The sequence below is a fragment of the Lampetra planeri genome, chromosome 7, assembly GCF_965212315.1.
Source record: "Lampetra planeri chromosome 7, kcLamPlan1.2.h2, whole genome shotgun sequence".
NCBI lineage: Eukaryota > Metazoa > Chordata > Hyperoartia > Petromyzontiformes > Petromyzontidae > Lampetra > Lampetra planeri.
In genome coordinates this window covers 4,895,865-4,913,868 of record NC_136113.1, presented here as the reverse complement: position 1 = coordinate 4,913,868, position 18,004 = coordinate 4,895,865, and the positions used below count along the sequence as shown (strand labels likewise).

Below are 18,004 nucleotides of genomic sequence, written 5' to 3'. Positions count from 1 at the left end.
AACCAGTTGTGATCTTGTGGCTTTCAACAAATTAAAAAAAGTGCTCTGAAAGGAAAGTAGTTCATAAAGTACATGGAGGACCGAGTGTTGAGTATGGCTTCTGTTTTTAGGTTCAGCTATTTTGGACATATATTTTATGCTGCTTTTGATTTCCTAAAATAACTTCTCACATTGAGCAATGAAGCGTTCAGCTCTATGCAATCAGTGATACAGTCGACTCTTGAATTATCTGCATGCGGTCTATCCGATTTGCGGATTAACCACGCACCTGAGATTTTCACAGAAATTAACACCTCATGGATTTTTTCTTCAGCCCAAATGAATCATCTAAAGAGTGATACATTGTTATTCTTGGAAATGTTTATTACAAGTCATGTGCTTAAACCGAACAAATGTGTGCTCCGGTTAATCCGAAATCCACGTGAACGACTCTACAGTACAGTAGTTGCATTTCTTTATGACAGTGGGTGGATTTTGATTGGTGTGGCTCTGCTATCCACTTAGTGGGCGGAGTCTTCTGCGCGAGAGAAGGAAAGTGTTATTGCTGAGCACACACATTGATCGGTCGATCGTTAGTATTCGTTCTAAATCAAAATCAATACATTCTTTAATACAAATTTTAGTTTTCTTCATAAACAAGCTAAATTTTCTTAATTTAAATATAATTTATACCTATATTAGTTTTTGGCATAGAGATCCAAGGAAAATTCATATTTTTTGATTATCCGCAATTTTTTATTATCTGCGGCCGTCATTAGCGCGGATAATCGAGAGTACTGTAGTTAATTTAAATTATGTTACGTTTTGCCATGAAATTTCATACTGTTTACAGTGAGGTACGAGGCAAGTAGGCACTCGGCAATAATAGGTGTCCACTGTGGTTTCCTTTAAGCAAAGATAACATTTTTAAAGGATACAAAATGTTAGTCAAGGGTTAAATTTATCGTTCATATTTCACGACGTAATGATGCATTACAAGTGAAGTAGCGGCTCCAATATTGAAAGCCAGAGGCTGTTATGCAGCGTGTTCACTGGTAGGTGTTAATGAACACAGCTTTGTCACTGATTGCCATAAGTGGGCCAATGTGAGGTTGCTTCACAGCCAAACGATCGCCCCCATCCACCTACAATTGCAGTTAAATGTCACTGTTGTCATTCAAGTTGAGCCCACATTGAATATTTTATATATATTTGTTTTATCTCTTGCAAACATTTGCATTTCAAAGTGTTCTTTTTTTCATTAATCACATTGGTTTCTGGGTTGATACCATTCTAAGTATCGTCCCATTTCACCTTTTAGTTTTGCTTTTATAATGATAACTGTGCAGAGTTGTCAATTTTGACTTGAAGGTTATATCTAAATTTTAGCGTTCAAGCCTAATGGCAGATTGTGTAAAAATCCGCGGTGTACAATTCCCACTCCATTGACAACTGAACTAAATGGTGCTACTTGTGATACTGTGTTTGTCTAAGCCAGATGCCAAATTCTTCAACCGTGTCCACTGTTTGTGTAGTTTAATTCGGGCATGCAGGAGGTGGTGGAAGCATGTTGTTTAACTACCACCTTGGTAGTAGCTTCGTAGGTGTGCACAAGGTGCGATTCACAGTTTTTAATGGGAAATAGAAAAATTGCCGCTGGCGATTGGAGGTGGGTGCTTTCTCCTGTCACTTCTCATCGGTGTGCCGCCTTATGTTCGATTGCAAGCTCGTAGTTGTGTCACCGGAATAACCCAGGAAACTGAGACACCATCCTCAAGAGAGGCAGGGTTGGCATTCATAAAACAGCCAAGAGTGGTTGAAGCTGTTGATGTCATTAAATCCACAATTTGTCTTTTTAGTTTGTTTATTATATGTCTCGGTTACGATACATTTATAAAATAACGCGATCTAATCCAACAACGTTTACTGTCTCCTGTTTTTTGTCTGCATATGCATAGGCAATTTAACAATGTGAAAATGTAATTCTTTACAATTTTCACGTGTGAATTCGTACTTGTATCCTGATCGTATTTGTATCCATCATGGTTTGTTTTAGGAATGTGTGAACATTAATGAGTTTTATTGTAAATGTTTCCAGTTTTCTTCTGCTCATCTGTTATAATGAGCATTAATAAGACAAGTGACCGGACTGGTGTCTTCCTTGGAAAATGTAAGCCTGGGTGCTCAAACAGTATGTGACATCAACAGTCGTGATGTCAACAGTGCATTCATTATGCACTGTCAGCTGTTTTGAAATGTATGATTTAGAGTTTTCTATTTGAGCGTGGAAGGGAATGTACTTATGATTTTCCTCCAGCTAGCAGCGGTTGGGTGTTTGGTTTTGCTGCAGCTTGTGTGGTTCTTTCTTTGCATATTCCTGCTCATGTTTACTTGTTGCTCAGCAAACGTAAATAAAAGCACAGCAGCAGTACAGCACTTTGCCGGTGGCGTAAACATGCAGACTCGAACTTAATAATATTGCCGGTGGCGTAAACATGCAGACTCGAACTTAATAATAAATATTGGCGGTGCTACCACATGGGTCCCATCTTTCTAGTAAAACAAGCAAGGGGCAAAAGGTTCCACTGGCCTAAGCGATAGCATCATCACATGTTGTGGCTACTTGTGGGGAGGGAGTGATGACTGCCTTGCTTGCGTGTGTGCCCATGTGCTTTGTGTTTGTAGTGGGTGGGGCCTGTCGCTGGGCTTGCACCGGCAGATCAAGGACGATCTGGCCAATTGGCGTTGAGTGGGTGTGGTTTGAAGGGCGTTATTGGACCGGCTGTGGTACATCCTCGCTTTGAGTGCCAGCCGATTGGTCCAGTGCCAGGAATTGATAAGTCGAGCTCATAATGTGATGTTGCCTCCAGCGGACACGTGCTGACCCTGGGATGATAATGATCCCCATTTGCAGTGATGAACTGCTGCATATTTGTTTTGATATTGTAACTCGTGAGGGAGTCCATAACCAGCAGCAGCTAAAGTTGCAATAACTTTCATTTAGTCATTGCAGTACAATTACAGAAATGTTTGGCAGAAGAGATATGAACTATTGCATTGCAATACTGCGAAAGCTGCTTCGCTTTGCACTGGATTGGCCAATGCATTTCCCTACAGAAAATGAACTTCTTGTCTGTGTGGCAATGGCAGACTCTTGTTTTTTTTTTCTCCTATACTTTAAAGGGGTGGCATAATTGTGTAAAAAAAGAGAATTTCATAGGAAGAGTGGGTTTCTGTTTAGTGTGAGTCAGTCTTTCAACATGAGCAAGCTGTTTTGCAATTGTGTTTTGTGATATTGTGCTATGCCTCAACACAAGCCCCTGCTGTACTACAAGTGGTGTTAATTTTTGTCTGTGCGTATTTACGACTTGCCCCATTGTCGCTAACACACAGTTTCTTTTGTCGCGTTGGCAACAGCAAATCATGAAAGACCGGTGGATGAACGTCGGCCACGAGGACGATGAGCTCAAGCCTTACGTGGAGCCCACACTAGACATCAACGACACCAAGAGGATAGGTAATGCCTCACACGGTTGGGTGGGGAGGGGGGGTCACACCTAGCTAAGACACGTCCATCACTGAGGGCCCTGCATTGGGAGCTGTTTAATATAAAATAATTACTACAGAGCAAAAACATTGCAATGTAAATACAAAGTTTTTGCACGACATAGTATCGTAACAAAGCCAAATTCTTTTCACTTTACCTGTGAATTGCGACCTGTGATGATGTCCTTGTGATAATGTGATGACTTGGTAAGAACTGCAAGTATAAATGTGCCTGGAATATATTGCTATCGATCGGTATGATGCAATGCAAGACGTTGCAGCACTTCATTGGAAAAATAAAATCCTCTTAGTTTGGAGAATGTGAAAGTTGATTAATGTTTTGACGGTGCCATGTTGTATGTGTGCAGAGACGATGGTTGAGATGGGATACTCGCGCGACGAGATCCGGGACTCGCTTACGAACATGAAGTACGACGAGATTCTGGCCACGTACCTGCTCCTTGGCCGCAAGCCCTCTGAGGTGCCGTATGCTGGCAGCTGTGATTGTGACTGGTTTAACAATCTACAGCTGTATTATTTCACGTTAAGAGCTGAAGTGTTGAGACATCTACTTTTTGGATTTAAGCAATTGTTTTACAATTTTTTTTAATAAGTTATAAAACACAAAGCCAAGATGCATGTATAAAACGATGGAAGATTTCTAGATTTGAAGCTTTCGTGACTGCAAGGATTCATACTCTTAGGTTTTTTATGCCTGTGTCTGCTAAAAAATAAAATAAAAATTAATAAAAGTAAAATAAAAAATCACGACGTTTCGGAGGCAACACAAGCTTCCGTCTTCAGGTGGAACCGTTACAGCACGATTGCTGTATCAAGTACTGTGACGGTTCCACCCGAAGACGGAAGCTTGTGTTGCCTCCGAAACGTCGTGATTTTTTATTTTACTTTTATTAATTTTATTTTTTACCTACGTGACTTTACCGAAAAACCTAAGAGGATGGAAGATTTATTTGCAATTTTGCCGACATGCTGCTTGACTAACTTCTTGGCTTTTCCATTTCAGCTGGAGGGGAGTGACTCGTGTTCCGGAAGTAACCTGTCGCTGGCCAAGCCCCTGCGGCCCAGCAGTGACCTCAACAACAGCTCGGTGCCATCGCCGTCTCACGGCAAGGTGCAACGCAGCGTCTCTGCCAACCAGAAGCAACAGCGGCGTTACAGTGACCATGGTGAGCCTAAGCACTATGCCTCGCTGGCATTCACTTTCCAGCCTAAATGTATGCCTGTGTCTGCTAGACAAATGCCCCCTGTCTACTCGGTGAAGGCAATGCCATGGTTATCCTCCCCCTGCCCATCTAACCTGTCCTCTGGCGCCCGTTCTCCACTCTTGCAGTCGGACCACAGATCCCACCGTCGGCGTCGTACAACAAGCGGGCGGGGGCCGGTGCCGGGGCGTTGCCCACCATTGACCCAGATGGCGATGCTGCACGGGAAGATTTGACTAGAAAATCGGGCAGCAGTGCGAATAAGGCAGATGTGCCAGCAAGCCCTGTCGTCGGATCAGCCGCCAATCCCAACAAGGCCGAAATCCCTAACCGCAAAAAGGGAGGCAACACCCAGCCCCCGGTGAGTTTTTTTTTTCTTTCTCTCTGGATTATATTTTTACTGCCACAGCTTGTTCTGATATCTAAACCCCTGAATGCGTTTTAAAAGGTGAAATTTTCATGGCGTTACAAACTGCTTTTTATGAGCCCTCGGGGAGAAATGAGGCGTTTTTGGATTGCATGGATCTCACTTATGGCTCCACTGTGAGCTTGGAGTGACATCCCAATTGTCACATCCTGCACGGGAATGAATGGAATGAAAGTGTTTCTTTTCATGTCCCCTGGCAATACAGAACAGCGCGCTGCCGGCCGGCATGTCACGCCGAAACACATACGTGTACGGGGAGAAGGCAAGCGGGGAGCGGCAGACCAGTGTGCAGAACGGCAAGGAAAACAGGTATTGGCGTCACGCACACGACGGTACCCTGCCAGCTGTGGCATTCAACCTCAATGTTCACTCACCCAAGTGTTTCGAGGGTGTGTACTTCAGCCAAGTTACCTTTAGAACATACTCTGTGTGAGGGAATTTTGTTCTCTTGAATTGAATACATAATTGGACATAGCATGTAAGGTATTTGTTTACGTGCGGCATTGTTTGTTTTCACGTAAACTCGGGTGCACGGCCTCAGCATTGTTTAAGGCAGTCAATCCAAGCCATTTGTGTAAATTCAAACGTTGAGATTGCTTTGTGCAGTGTTCATGTTGTTTCCAAGACAGCAGGTTTGTTGTGCCCTTGGAACATGTGTCAGCTGTTGTGTGCTTGACTCATGTTGGTGACAATCTAATGGGTGCCTTTCTTTTGGTCCTTGTTCCCTTGTTTTGCGTGCCGTGTTTTGTGTGCACGCGTTTCACTTTTTAATGTGATTTTTAAAAAATCCCTCCTCCTACTTGCCTATATTTTTCCTCTCAACACCTCTTCTTCCCCATTTTGCCCAAATGTATTCCAAAACCCTATTTTCGCCATCTCATGCATGGAAATGCATTGCAGTTTGACAGAAATGCCACCACTGTGTTTGGCTAGTGCCCGTGCCCCCAGCCCCGGTGCCAACCCACCTCTGTCGGCTGCACCGGGCTATGCCAGGCACCACAAGTCGATGTCAGCATCCGGCTTTCCAGCCAGACTCTCACTGACTTCCGATAAATCAACAGAGTCCCTGAGGCCAACGTAAGCGTGACCGGGTGGTTTTCCAGCGTCCTGCGCGAACCTCCAACCTGCGGCTTAGCATACACAGCGCTGCCGAGACCCTCTTATAACACACCCGCTTGTCTTACAGTTGTTTAGCTTTAATATTGTTTGCCCCTTTGATGGATGTTGTCATGTGGCTTGCGGTCTTAGTGTTGTTTGAAAACATAGTTGCTTGCTGTTGGCATGTGGAGGAGGTCAGATTGATGCTTGTGCACAATTGAATTTTTTCTTGGCAATGCTATTAAACAAAAAATTGTTTTGCTTGTTAAAACGAATCTGTAGTTGATGTGTATTGTTGTTTTATTGCATTCAATTGAAGTTTGTCTTCTGTTGGAATTCAATTAATCAAGTATCCAAGGCTACCCATTTTAATTACTTCTCGCAAGTTGACAAAAGTAACTTACAAGTGCCCAACAACTTGGGATGGTGGCAAAATGTAAAAGAGCATGGCTACATTTTTTATAGATTTCAATAAACTCTGTGGCCTGACCAAATCGATGCTCTTCATTTTGTGCTGCCACAGAAGAATCTTCTACCTCTGCATTGCCATTGATTACAGTGCCCTCTCCTCATGTCAAACATCACCCTGCTGAATCGAGCATTACTCATGCTGAGAGCACCCTTTTGCGTGCTTTAGATGTGCTCTAATGACTCGGTGCTATTGTGCCACACCACAGTCAATGCTTTGTCTCTAAGCAACGCATAGAATGTGGCAAAGCAGACACCATTTGCCAGCCATCCTGAGACGTAGTTTAAATTATGATTGTCAATTGTGATGATGTGCAGATTGTGGCAAAACCAAAGTAGATTCTGAAACAAATAGTAAATTGCAAGTTTTAAATCTGCGATTGACAATTACTAAAAGTTCCCTCCCCATTCAGGCAAGTCTCATCTCATACTGCTAATACACCATTTGCACAAAAACCACGTGGAAAAATTGTGTTAATGTAGCAGTATATTTGCATTGAATACGATACAAATTTATTCTGAAGTTGTTTACGAAATTGGCCGAGAGGCAAGTGTGACTTGCATAAAATATTTTTTTATATTTTTCTACAAAAAATGTCAAGTAAAAAAACATTTTTCTTTGGAATGTAAACATTATCTTTGTGGTAGTAGCAGACCCACCAATTGGTTGCGGTTAAGTTCTGTTTAAGTTATCGGTGCTTCTGTGGACGTATTTGGCATGGCAGATAATGAAAATGCGGCGACGTCTCTTCCAGGAATCGGCGTAACCTGTATAAAAGCACTATCTGTTCTGGGTGTAACGGAAATGGTAATGGGACAGAACAATCTATCCTTGCCTGACCATGATTCTTCTTCGTGGTTTACTGATAAGATTATCAGCTTCCCCCTAAATCATTTATTTCCTTTTGTGATATTTTTCCTGCTGAATTAAGGTTTTATGGCATTTGTTTAGTTTTATGGTATCCAAAACAGGAGAAAACAAATTGATGGTTCATGCTCTGCGACCAAAACTTTAAATGCAAAGAAAAATCTTTATTGCATTGCCACCTGAGTTGAGTGCACAGATGGGTACAATGCTGCAGCTTGTCCATTACAATATAAGCCTGTAGGGTTAAAACTAGTCAAATGCTTGGCGATTTTTAAAGCGCGAGATGGGACTTGTTGTTTATTCAAAAAGGTGACGAAATCTGAAATACCTCAGCCATTTTACAGAATCATCTGGTCACAACATAGTGCCATTAAGTACCTTCTTGTGATATCACTTGTTCACAGAAAAGCATGGCCTAGATATTGGTGCTCAGTAAGATAGGTCACAGCTATCTTTGATTGACCTGTTGCCAATAACACTGCGGTCATCGATAGAAATGGCAGCACAATGTTACACATAGTATTAACAGAGAAATAGCCTGGGCAATATTAGCTGTCATCACTCTTTAAGAAACCGCCACATGTTGACTGAGCTTTTTAAGCTTTTAGCAAGACACCTTCACTTGCCGTTCACCTTAAACGTTCACCTTAAACAAACGTCGCCTTCGCAGCAGATTAAGAGCAAGGCTTCACCTCGGACAGGTGGGCAGGGGAAAGCCATTTTCTCACCCCCTTACATTTTTGTGTCCTCGCTGCCACAGCATCGCCCCCCCTCACCTGTGCCCCGTTGCCCCCTTCTATGCCTGCGGAGAGCAGCTCGTCATCCGGCCAGCGTGTGCCCGTAGCCTCCCCGTCGGCGCACAGCATCGGAGTGTCTGCGCCGGGGCCCACGGGCGCCACGCCGGACCGCACCCGCTTCCCGCGCGGCAGCTCGAGCCGCAGCACCTTCCACGGGGGGCAGCTGCGCGAGCGCAAGAACGCCACGTACAACGGGCCGCCGGGCTCGCCCACGCTTTCGCACGACACGGCGCAGGCGCGTCAGCGGGGTGCTACGGGCAACATCTTCAGCAAGCTCACCTCCAAGTTCAGTCGCAGGTAAATGGCGAGTATCGGCACGCGTTTTTAGGGCAGTTAATAGCCCTTTTTGTTAAGGTAAAAGTGGTCTGACATTCAGTGGAATTATTACATGCAGACTCAGGTGAAGTCTCAAATTGTGGACTTCAATATGTTAATCGGTTAAGTGTCATGTCCTTTTATTACTCTGATATACTTGTATTGCTGTATTTGATGCAGCTATTTTCAATGTCCTTTACAATGTTTGGTATTCTGGAGTGAATGACATCCGATGTAAATGTATACTCCCAGAGTTGAGAGTTTCAGCTGCATAAATCCTCCATCGGGTATTGCCCGTACAAAGCATGTACAATGTTCTGCGACACTGTTGTTGTGAGACACGCTTAGCAGTGATTGACAAGTTGTGGCTTTTGGCCACGAGGTGTAGTGTACGTTAAGAAAAAAATGTTTGTTGGGCTTCATGGGCCCAACATTTGCATGTTGTGTCAATGTGTGGCCAGTTTCAATCTTGATTGGCTCTCGGGAAATGACCCATTGGACAGCTAGTTACTCTTCATAGAAGTTAGATTCCGCCTGCCCCGTGTACCACACTTGGTAGTGGATGATGCGTTTCCCAATTGGTGTTCTTTTTTTTGTTAATAAAGGAAAATACTGGCCAGTGTCCACCCTTACTCTAATAGCAAGCCATTATTGTTTTTTTTTTAAATGCAACAAAATGTATATTTAAAGTCTGTTTAAGAAGACCAAAGGATTAAGATTACATTCCATATGAAATGGCACACTGAATAGTTGATATGCAAACTTGCTACTTTGCACAGCTGACAACATACACGTATCCCTTCAAGTGTAGTCTTTAGATTAGCTCGTGAACATCTATTAAAGCAGAAACTCAAGGTAGCACCAGGGCCAGAGTCTGTCTCCCTCGTATCAACATTGTCACACTATGCAAAGTGTTCAATTTAAACCGAGTTGACTTGGGAGCCCAGGTTGACTCGCGCATAGCCACAAATACTGACTTCACCTTAACTTACTCTTCCAATGCAGTTGTACAGTATCAATGCAGTCATTATTGGAACCTCATTTGCCAGTAAAAAATATGATAATTGTTTTTTTTTACCCTTCTATCTGGCAACAAAACTGACACCTTTTTTACAAGGAGTCCTGTTTGCATTGACCACAATACCTGCAGCCATAATGCAAACAAAAAACATAACTCTGATTTGTTTGCATTATGGCTGCAGATATTGTGGTCAATGCAAACATGACTCCTTGTAAAAAAGGTGTCAGTTTTGTTGCCAGATAGAAGGGTAAAAAAACAATTATCAATGCAGTCATTTTCAGTATATATTTTAATTCACGTTACATTGTGAATTTTCTGCAAAGGTAAAAGTTATAATTGATCAATGTGAGGTTGTTTGTGAGTCCTAGTACTTGCTTTGTCGCCTAATAAAAAAACATACCTTTGTATGTTTCTGTTTATTTTCTGTGACCGTGATCTTATGTTCCCCCCCTTCATTTTGCTTTAGAAATCTCTCTTTCAGATTCAGCAGAAGGTAGGAGAGCGAGTGCCGTGTACAACGACCTTCCCCATAACTGCTTTACCCTTCCCACTGCCCCAGCCCTCCCACTGCCCCAGCCCTCCCACTCCCAGCAGCCTCTTGGTGGGAATCCCTTCTGCTTCCAGGCTTTTCTGTCGGCCTAACTCTGCAGTGGACTGGTGGTGGACTCGGATTAATTGTGCCTTGCACGGACATATACAGATTTCACTGACCGTTCCAACCGAGGTGGTGTGCATGTGCTAACGATCTGAGGCTGCAAGCTCTCTGGTGGCGTGGAGACCAATTAACCCTACTAACATATGTACCAAGTGAAATGTCTCGTGTCTTTCATGTGGGGATATGTGTTCCTTTATCCTTTGTTGTGTTATGCCTCGTCTTCAGCCTGCAGCTCTGCTGGGGATGGGCTTTGGGTTGTGCAAACATTGTGCTTGTTTGCTTTTGAAGCTGTCATTGTTTTGAATAAATGAAAGGGAATGCCTCTGTGATCATTGGTTGGGGTGCAAAGTGCCCAGAAACTCTCCTTATACAAAAATATGGTGTGTGCACAAGAGAAGATGTATTGGTCATCGATAATATTTTATTTACTGAATTAGGAATGTTGGGGACGAATGCAAGTGAATTGCCAGTGCAAACTGACACCTCGACTCTCTTAACCCCCCCCCTCCCCGTACTTGACAGTAGAAAAAAGAATAACGCCTCAAATAAAATCTAAATTTACTCAAAAAATATTCGGTAAAATTTCAATTTTCCAATTTTACATTTCAATCAAAAATGTACACACGCGGACCACAGACCCCAAGTTTCACCTATTAAAACCAAACAAAGTGGGAAGTATAGAGGACTAGAGAGGAAGGTATGAAGGGGAGGGCCTGCATATGTTTGCAGTTGTCTGTTTGTTCGTATAATGAGTTCAGTGGTACCCAGAGCTAGCCGCCAAGGGGAGGGGGAGGAACCTAGGGCCCACAGTATTTTCCACGGTGGATAACACCGCTCTACAAAAATGTGCCTCAGGACGTTTCAGTATCCATCTAAGAGTACCTGGCAAAACTCCTTGGTGGGACAGACACACGTGGCTGTTGCACAACTTTTCGGTATTGAATCGACATCTGCAAGGGTCGAATAACTGTGGTAGAAATGAGCGCTTAGTTTCATAAGAATACCCTCATGGGACCATGCGCAAATATGCAACATTGAAGCGGCCTGGAACAGGGTGGAGGGCAGTCTGAATTGGTTTTCCTTTGTTTAAGCTTTTTGCCTTTGTCATGTTGGTGACCCAGGTCCACTTGCACGTGACACTGTCCTCGAGTTCTTACCTGCTTATCCAAAAGACTTGGACCCTTCAATGCACTCCGAAAATTAAGCGTCCTCCACCTTCTTTCCTTGTTCGAATAAGAGTTAGGACAAAGCGAAGATAGATCTCTTCTATAATTTCACATCCACTTATACAAATGACTATGGGCAAAAAAATGATACCTTGGAGTGAATTCCAAATTTCAAACATTTAGACTTTATATTCCTGTCAATGTATGAAATTAGTATTTTTTCTTTGTAATGTTGCTCTGTACTGTAGAGGCAACCTACAGTAACTCTAGGGGATGGTTTGCCCCCCTGTGATTCGCTTACAGGTGTCCCCAACGTTTGTAATCCAGTTAGTGACAGCGCTGTGTCTCGCTGTATCCATAGACCACGTCTAGAATCGTGTATATGGCGGCATCTGTTGTGAGGTTTGTAAAAGAGAATGGATCCAAATAAATCTGGGGAGGCACTGCTGTTTCAAATATTTCACATCTGCAAGTAATTTGTAAATGTGAACCGATTTCATTAAATAGCTACATAAAGGTATTGTTTTTATATTGAGGGTTGTGTCTGTAGATGTATTTTAAATTAAATTCAGAATGCAGCTTTGGCCACAGTATAAAGGCTACCAGAAGAGATCGTAGGGTGGGTATGCCTTGTCTACACAAACTTAACATGAAAGAACATAAAATAACACGCATTAAAAATGTATTCTTAAAATCACAACAGTAACCCACTGATCAAAGCGTAAATGTGTTCCATTACAATGAATGCATATGTTCTGTCATCCTTATTAAGGAGCATGTTTTGTGATACTTGCAAATATTCTCAAAAGCATTGACTTATTAAAGTGATGATTATTGGCCTTTGAGATTAATCATACAAGGACGTAGAGAGTCGAGGCGAATTTAATCCAGTACCAAATTGCATTTTTATTCGGAGCACCGTTTTATTATACGCATCTTCAAAAAGATTCTAAATCAAGAAGTGATGTCACGATGGAAATGGTGATTGTAATTGGGTGCACACAATACAAAAGCAGGATAGTACAGTTTATCCGATCTGATCTGTTTGAGCAGCGAAGCAATTCGTTTTATGAGAAAAGCCAAATACTAAGAGGATTGTTGTGGAGCTGCCTTTCTGCATTTATTGAAAAACGCGGTGCTTAAAAAATACGCGCGTACATTAAGCGGCCCGTCTCAACCAGCTTGAGTACGTGCCGCTTAAAGTTCTGGCGAAAGAAGTTGCATAACAGATCTGCTTGAACGCACCATTGTTCAATCGTTTACCTAGCACACGCGCATCTTCTGTAACCTCGTTTCAATGGAATGAGGAATTCTCTACCTTGGGAATGTGCTCATTCTCTGCCAAATAAGCCAAAATGGGTTACTATATTCACATGGCAAGCCATTATAGTTGCTACGCCAGTATAGGTGAACTTTCAAAATCAGAGGATAAGGAAATGAGAGAAATAGACAGGTAATGTCAGCCTTTGAGGACGAATTTTGAATACAAATTATCTCAGGAATGATGATGGCTTCATTGTTGGAGAGTTGCAAGCGCATCACTCTGAGTAGGACCAGTGCTGCCACCTGCTGTAGCTGACTGCACAACAACGGCATAAATTAATCAACTTGCATCGAAGAGAACCACCTACATTTTATACCAGAACACTGCTGGTGGGAGGGGAGGGAACTTGGAGTGCATTTAAATATTATAAGAGCTAGCCTCAGGGTACATTTGTTATATGAGCTACCAAATAGACAGGATCGTAAACATGCAATGTGAACTAATGATTTGTCCAGCCTCGTGTGTACAGCTCATTCTCGGGAATTGTACATTGTGCATTGTATGTTTGCCTTAGCAGTGCAGTTCTGTACCATGTACCACTTACACGTGGATTTCCCTGTCCAGGGCTGCCGCAGAGGCAGGGTGTAACTGTGCATTGCAAATCTGTGGTTGTTTTTGCCGAGGGCATTGAATGAGGCAGAAAGAATCGGCAGATTTGAAGGGCCGAGGTGAGAACCCCGGCTGAGGGCACAGCATGGCTCCCCCGCTCGCACGAGCTGTCTCTCCACGTTGAGCAGAAGTCTGCACTGCTGTTGGCAGCGCACCTCCATCCAGTGACATCCAATGACACCCATTTTCAATTTCCGAGAGAAGGGGATGGCGAGATGACTTGCGCCATGCGTTTGGTTCCTTTCCATTGAATGCTTGATGTCGTCCTTTTACCCCCCATTCATTCATGAGCAAGAAAAAAAACTCACACGTGCACACCATACTCTTGGTAAAATAAATGACGTTGGTCTTCAATTCTTTTTTATATACAAACACAAAATGTAAATATATAAACCTGAAATAACCCAACTTTTAATCGGTAACTTCTAATACCGATGGGACTGTGTGTGTGTGTGTGGTGAGTTTTTGTATTGTGTTATTTGGTGTTTGTGCGTGTAATGTAATTTTTTTAGGGTGTATAGTCAGTCCTTTGTTTTGATAGCAATTGCACGCGCTGACCTTCGAAAGCATGAGCATGCGGTCCTGTGGGCCCTCGGAACTCATCATCTCTTCATTGCGCTTTGGCGTTGCACTGGTCCAGGCCTTGCAGGCATATGCACGCCTCGATGCTCGCCCAGCTGTCTCCAACCCCCTCTCCCCTCTATGCCACCTGTGGTTTGGGCTCTCTGCCACCTCTGCGTCAATTGGGCCTTTGCGCATGAACTTAACAACACTCCCAAGGCTGTGTTGGTTAAAATGCAGATCACATTGCTTGAAGGTTACTGCCAACTCTGATAACTTTTTTTTAAGTTTCTCATTTACAATTTCCACATGAATGTAGTTATTTTTTTGCATTGTCTATTCAAACTGAAACATGTTGGTAATATTAACAGTGAGCATTATTACGGTCAGCCTTTTTGCCATTGTCGCTTAGAAACATTTTATTGTGCCGTACAATGCGATGCACAACACAAAGGGCGTAAAAGGAGAAAATGGGGAGGAAAGACAAAATATAATACCTTTTTGACAAATTTTGACCAATACACTTTTTTAATGATTTTTTTTACATTGCAGTCCAGTTTTTCAATATGGTTTGCATTTGGTAATCCAGTCAGGTGAAATTGTGTTCAACGCCATTTTTATTTGGCTAGAGATTACTCACCGAGGCAGCACATCCAAATGTAAGGTCCCTCATGAGCATTTTGCATCTGGGAATAGATCCAAGTGTTCAGAGAGCTCGTACACTTTTAAGGGGGTAACACTCAACTCTGCCATCTTGATGACACCTCACAAGCCCACACCTAAAATGTCCCTCCAAAGGCTAACTGGGCTTGGATCTGCTTTGCTCCCAGGATCTGGTGAGATTGGCACATTTAGAGTGATTTGGTGATATGTTAGAGCACTTCATGCATTGGTCAGGGTTTGGCTGAGCCCTCTGGAGTTGGTAAATGGAGTACCCAACAGCAGTTGTATTGTGCAGATACTAACCATCACCGTGGGGAATGTTGACATTTCCTCAAGATCAGGGCCACCAAAGGAGATGCGCTTTAAGCAGCACCAGGCAAGTGGGTAGTGGTTCTTGTGGTCGTTGTTGATGTCCACGTTGTCTGCTTGTTGTTGACAGCCGCACCACCACAACCACCACGACGATGGAGGTGCGCGAGGAGCCACGCGACTCAAAGCCACGCTCGCTTCGCTTCACGTGGAGCATGAAGACGACGAGCTCCATGGAGCCGGGCGAGATGATGCGCGAGATCCGCAAGGTGCTGGACAACAACGCGTGCGACTACGAGCAGCGCGAGCCCTACTTGCTGTACTGCGCGCATGGCGAGACGCGATCGGGCGCCGAAGAGCCGGTCACCTGGGAGATGGAGGTGTGCAAGCTGCCACGCCTCTCGCTCAACGGTGTGCGCTTCAAGCGCATTTCGGGCACCTCCATCGCCTTCAAGAACATCGCCTCCAAGATCGCTAACGAGCTCAAGCTCTGACAAGGTGGCCGGCGGTGGCGGCGGCAGCAGAGGCGAACGCTCATCAGGCTAGCCAAGTCCTCTGAGGGTTCTACAAGTTAGAAGACAAAAAAACTAAAACTCTGGGGCACATGGCTTGACCTGGAAACATGAGCGGTGACACACAAACTCTGGCGATGTGCTTGCCTGCGCTATGATGCAGGGATGTCGTGCACGGGCTGGCGGAGCTGTGTAGAGATTTGAAGATGTGCCAGAGTTGTGATTAAACGCTTGCTTTTGAGCCATGTGGTGGAGCCAAGAGTGAGCGAGACACGTACACGGGGGGGAAATGTGCTTTTTCGCCGATCCGCACCTTTCCGCAACGGGCACACTGGTTGGAATGCACAGATTGGTATACTTCTATAAGCTTCCCAGTAACATCCCAATTTAAAATCAATTATTTTATGTAAAATAGAGCCGATGGATATGTTAAAGTGTCCTGTATAAAAAAAAAAGCTATAATTTATGGTTGGTTTCAAAACAAAAGTGAAAACATTATTTTGCAAAAGCATTGAAGGCATGTAATAAGGCTGAGAGGCATTGGACCTGGGTTTCAGCCACTCGACTGGACCTCGAGCCGAGCACAGTGTTAAGCATGGCGCCATCAACGAAACTGGGCCCTGGGATTCACAGCTTTGCTTTTTAGAGGCGTCGTGCGGCCAGTTTTTTTCTTCCTCTTTGCCACTGTGGATCGCACGCCGTTTGCTGTATAGTCGCAGTTACCTTTGGCTCGGTGCGGTGAACGCCGGCCGTGATGTTGTCTCCTGCACGGATGGACTGAAGGGATTGGGGGAGGGCCCTACTCCAGGGTTCTCAGCTGGGGGACGACGCTGTCCCATTGGGATCGTCAAACTCGCAGCTCCGTTTCGCAACTCACAAGTGGGTTGAGTCTGCAAAGTAAATATGCGTTTATTACAAGCATTATTGATAAATATCTTACGTGCACTAAAACAACATTAACAATTGCAGAAGAGAATACTCACCCATTGATTTTAGTTCTTGTATAATTTCTTCATATTTATTAACGTACACGTTAATTTTTAGTAGGACGATCAAGTGAACATTTCCTCGGTTTTCTTCAAGTCGCAAGTATGAGCAAAGCCCCACTATGTTAGTGTTTTATACTTGTGTTTGTGAAGACGAACTCACCAACTGCTGCAATCCCACCCCCCCCCCCCCCCTGGTGTTTTGTACGAGGAAAAATGGGGCTGACTGACCCTGAAGCGCCTCCGCTCATGCACACCCCGGCGGGCGGCCTTTACAACTGTGGCAACACCATCGCCTGCTAGGCTCGCTCGGGATTTTTCTTTTTTTTTTAAACTATAGCTGTCGTTATGATCAGGTTCGTGCAAGCGGTCAATGCAAGATGTCAGGTCCCTTAGCTCTATATATATCTGGTGCACAATTATTAAAACCCTTGTTGAAAACTCTGCACTGCCTGCCTCTGTGTGTCTGGGTTTTTTGTTGTTGTTGCAACTGCACAAGCCTTGTGCACGAGATGTTTTGCGAAATCAGAAACCTTTCGTAACGTGCATTTTAATTGGTTATGGAGACTACCGTGTGCCTAAGGTAAGGTAAAAAAAAACAACTGCTTATTCTTTGCCTTATGACAGAAATGTTTTATAAAGTAGGATGATGTTTGGGCAATTGCCATTCTTTGGAGTGGAGAGGGCAAAGGAGATGGGCCTGTAAGTCTGACCTCATCGTGAACATGCGTTATATTTAAAGTTGTGCGTGTACACAACTAGCCAAGCCCAGTTACATAATTAAAAATTTGACCTTGGTCCATACAAAGTAATGTTGCTTCAACTGAATGGATTTGGCAGCACGCAATATTAAAATGTAATATTTAAGTGGTTGTGAGCTTCCGTGTGTGTACGTTCTTGCAAGGGGCATGGCAGCAATATTTTGTCAATGCACCCGTTGTATGTGGCAGATCGTACATTTATTAAGAGCTGCTATATTTGTTTAATCGTTTACTGATTGCCAGTTTGATCACCCGATTAATTTGACAACGTGAAGGTAACTAAATTGTTCCTCCGTGGAGGTGATGGGCGAGGCTTGGTGACGACATACCGACCACGTGCCTTACGGCTGGTTCGGGGTTGCCCACTTTCAGGAGGCAGGATATTGCGAGCCATCGACATGTTTACATGGACCCGAGTAATATACAGCACTGTACCTGCAAAGTCTCGTTGATTACAATCATTTGACCATTAGCATGATCGTCCCATTTTCCAAATTACAGAAAGTGAATGTCCGCGCATTAGCAGACAGCGCCCTCTACATGTCAATTAAAAGCGCTGCTCCTTCAGGACCCATAATCTAAATTATATTTATTGAGCGCCTTCGCTCAAAGCGTTGACAAAAGGATTGCCCAACATGTGTCGACCTGGTGGTAGGGGGGGGGCTTTGCAATCGAGCCTTTGTGTCTCAAAGGGCCCGTACGGTCACGTATAGGGC

General features: G+C 43.8%; 1 protein-coding gene across 6 annotated transcripts in view; it reads left to right on the top strand.

The window, feature by feature from the left end:
* The window catches only part of LOC144719824 (MAP/microtubule affinity-regulating kinase 3-like), a 41,514-nt gene extending 24,541 nt beyond the window's left edge, over positions 1-16,973 (top strand). For 2 of the 6 annotated variants that reach the window (XM_078596046.1, XM_078596045.1), the window contains exons 10-17: positions 3,397-3,496; positions 3,894-4,006; positions 4,550-4,712; positions 4,877-5,109; positions 5,381-5,484; positions 8,425-8,703; positions 10,209-10,235; positions 15,160-16,049. In XM_078596046.1, coding sequence (XP_078452172.1) covers positions 3,397-3,496; positions 3,894-4,006; positions 4,550-4,712; positions 4,877-5,109; positions 5,381-5,484; positions 8,425-8,703; positions 10,209-10,235; positions 15,160-15,523 — 1,383 coding nt within the window. In that variant the 3' untranslated portion in view covers positions 15,524-16,049. Of the gene's footprint in view, positions 1-3,396; positions 3,497-3,893; positions 4,007-4,549; positions 4,713-4,876; positions 5,110-5,380; positions 5,485-6,075; positions 6,253-8,424; positions 8,704-10,208; positions 10,236-13,510; positions 13,556-15,159 lie in introns of all 6 variants that reach the window. The other 4 variants (XM_078596049.1, XM_078596048.1, XM_078596051.1 and 1 more) reach the window with 3 other exon arrangements.
* The last annotated feature ends 1,031 nt before the right edge of the window (positions 16,974-18,004 follow it).